General features: G+C 60.2%; 1 protein-coding gene across 1 annotated transcript in view; it reads right to left on the reverse strand.

Moving 5' to 3' along the window:
* PCCB (propionyl-CoA carboxylase subunit beta) overlaps positions 1-1,764 on the reverse strand; it is an 83,757-nt gene that overhangs the window by 23,932 nt on the left and 58,061 nt on the right. Inside the window, exon 9 of the mRNA XM_006171544.3 lies at positions 208-289. Within this exon, the coding sequence (XP_006171606.1) occupies positions 208-289 (82 nt within the window). The remainder of the gene's footprint in view (positions 1-207; positions 290-1,764) is intronic.

Below are 1,764 nucleotides of genomic sequence, written 5' to 3' on the forward strand. Positions count from 1 at the left end.
ATCCTCCTCTCTCGGTCTACAGCCTCCAGCTCTCCCGAGAACACGCCACTTGGTGGCCACTGGGCCCCATGCCAGCCCCGTGTCCACCACATGCCCACTTGTGTCCTGGCATCAAGGCCGGCAAATGGCACGCTTCCTCACTAGGCCCAAGGAGGGTGACCATGTGTCTGGGCTGGGGCGGGCAGGGCAGGCAGACAGGGCACTTACGGCGTGGATGATGTCCACCATGTCGTAGGCTTTGGTAGATTCCAAAGGGACAATTGTGTCGAGCTCAGGAACCAGACGGTCGCTTAAGGCAAAGAGAAGCAGATACTGTCAACACGGGAAGAGCCAGCCACCTTCCGGGGGTAGCGGGCAAGGAAATGGGACACGAGTCATGGGACCGGGCCAGTCCTGTCCCTGCGGGGATTACAGAGCAGTCGCCAAAGGAGCATCCCTCTGTCTCCACCACAGTAGAGTGAGCCCGAGCTCCATACCAACCTGAGCCCCATACCTTCCCGTTTCCTTTAGAGCAGCAGTCCCTAAGCCCCAGGCCGTGGACCGGTACTGGACTGCAGGGCGGGCAGCAGGGTGGGCAGCAGGGTGGGCAGCGGGCAGCTGAGGCTTTGTCTGTGCCTGCAGCCACGCCCCATCACTCGCACCCCTGCCTGGGCCCCTCCTGCCGGGTCAATGGTGGTACTGGACTCTCACGGGAGCACAAACCTTACTGATGTATCAGGAAAAAAACCAACACGTTTAATAGACAGTGAAACAGTTTTCTGCTGACAACCATGTACATGGCAAAGTCTCTGGCTTGACTAACACGCACTGTTCGTGCCGGGAAAGCACGATGCGCACTGTGAGGTGTACGCGCTTAGATGGAGATCTGAAAAAGACCGTGTGGTCAGAACAAACGGCCCTACCGATGTGTGGCTGTCTCGGTGTACATTCAGTGTGGCGGGGGTGGAAACAGGGTGCCTTGGTGCACATGGGTCATCCCAGGACCAGCCTCCCCACCAGACCCCATCCGTGGAGGGGTTATCGTCCACAGGCCGGCGTGCTGTGCGAGCGGCAGTCCTTGCTAGCTGGGAGGCTGAGGCAAGAGGATGCGACATGGCAAAATGCTGTCAAAAATCCCACACCTCCATGGGACCAGCAGTTAGCGTAATGGCTATGTCGCTGGACTCCCATGTAGTCAACCGCAGTTCGTGTCCCGGACCCGGTGGCTTAAACTCACGCCGGGCACGTGTGTGTGTGTGCGTGCCCAAGATCCCGAGAAGAGAATGGAGGAGAAGGGATTGCGGCATGGTCATCCCCCCGGGGGGTGATTTCTCACTTTTTCTCTCTCTGTCTCTCTCTCTCTGTCTGGCAAGTGCACGTGCCCTATAGCAAAAACCACTTAAAAAAAAAATCCCACACCCCCTACCGCGGGCGCATCTTCCCTCACTCTCAAAAAAAAAGGGCCCTCCAGGCCCTCTGGGCAGGACTGCAGCATCATGGCCCCACCCAGGCTCTGGCCCCCTCCCTCCTGTGTCAGAGCGGCAGGAGGCCAAGCCAGAGCCATGCCCACCCCACAGGGCATGGGCACATCGCCCCTCCATCTCCGGTCTCAGGTGGGTAGCCAGGGGCGGCTCTGATCCCAAGCACCCAGGCTGGGGCTCAGCTTCAGGCGCCCCGACTTCCCCACAGCGCTGCCCTGGGTCCTGCCCCACCACACAGCCCGCTCTTACTTTCCGCATGCGCTCTGGGCCAGCTCCCGGGGGCTAGGCCACAGCAGGCTGTTCC

The sequence above is a fragment of the Tupaia chinensis genome, unplaced genomic scaffold (assembly GCF_000334495.1).
Source record: "Tupaia chinensis unplaced genomic scaffold, TupChi_1.0 Scaffold149831_1, whole genome shotgun sequence".
Classification (NCBI taxonomy): domain Eukaryota; kingdom Metazoa; phylum Chordata; class Mammalia; order Scandentia; family Tupaiidae; genus Tupaia; species Tupaia belangeri.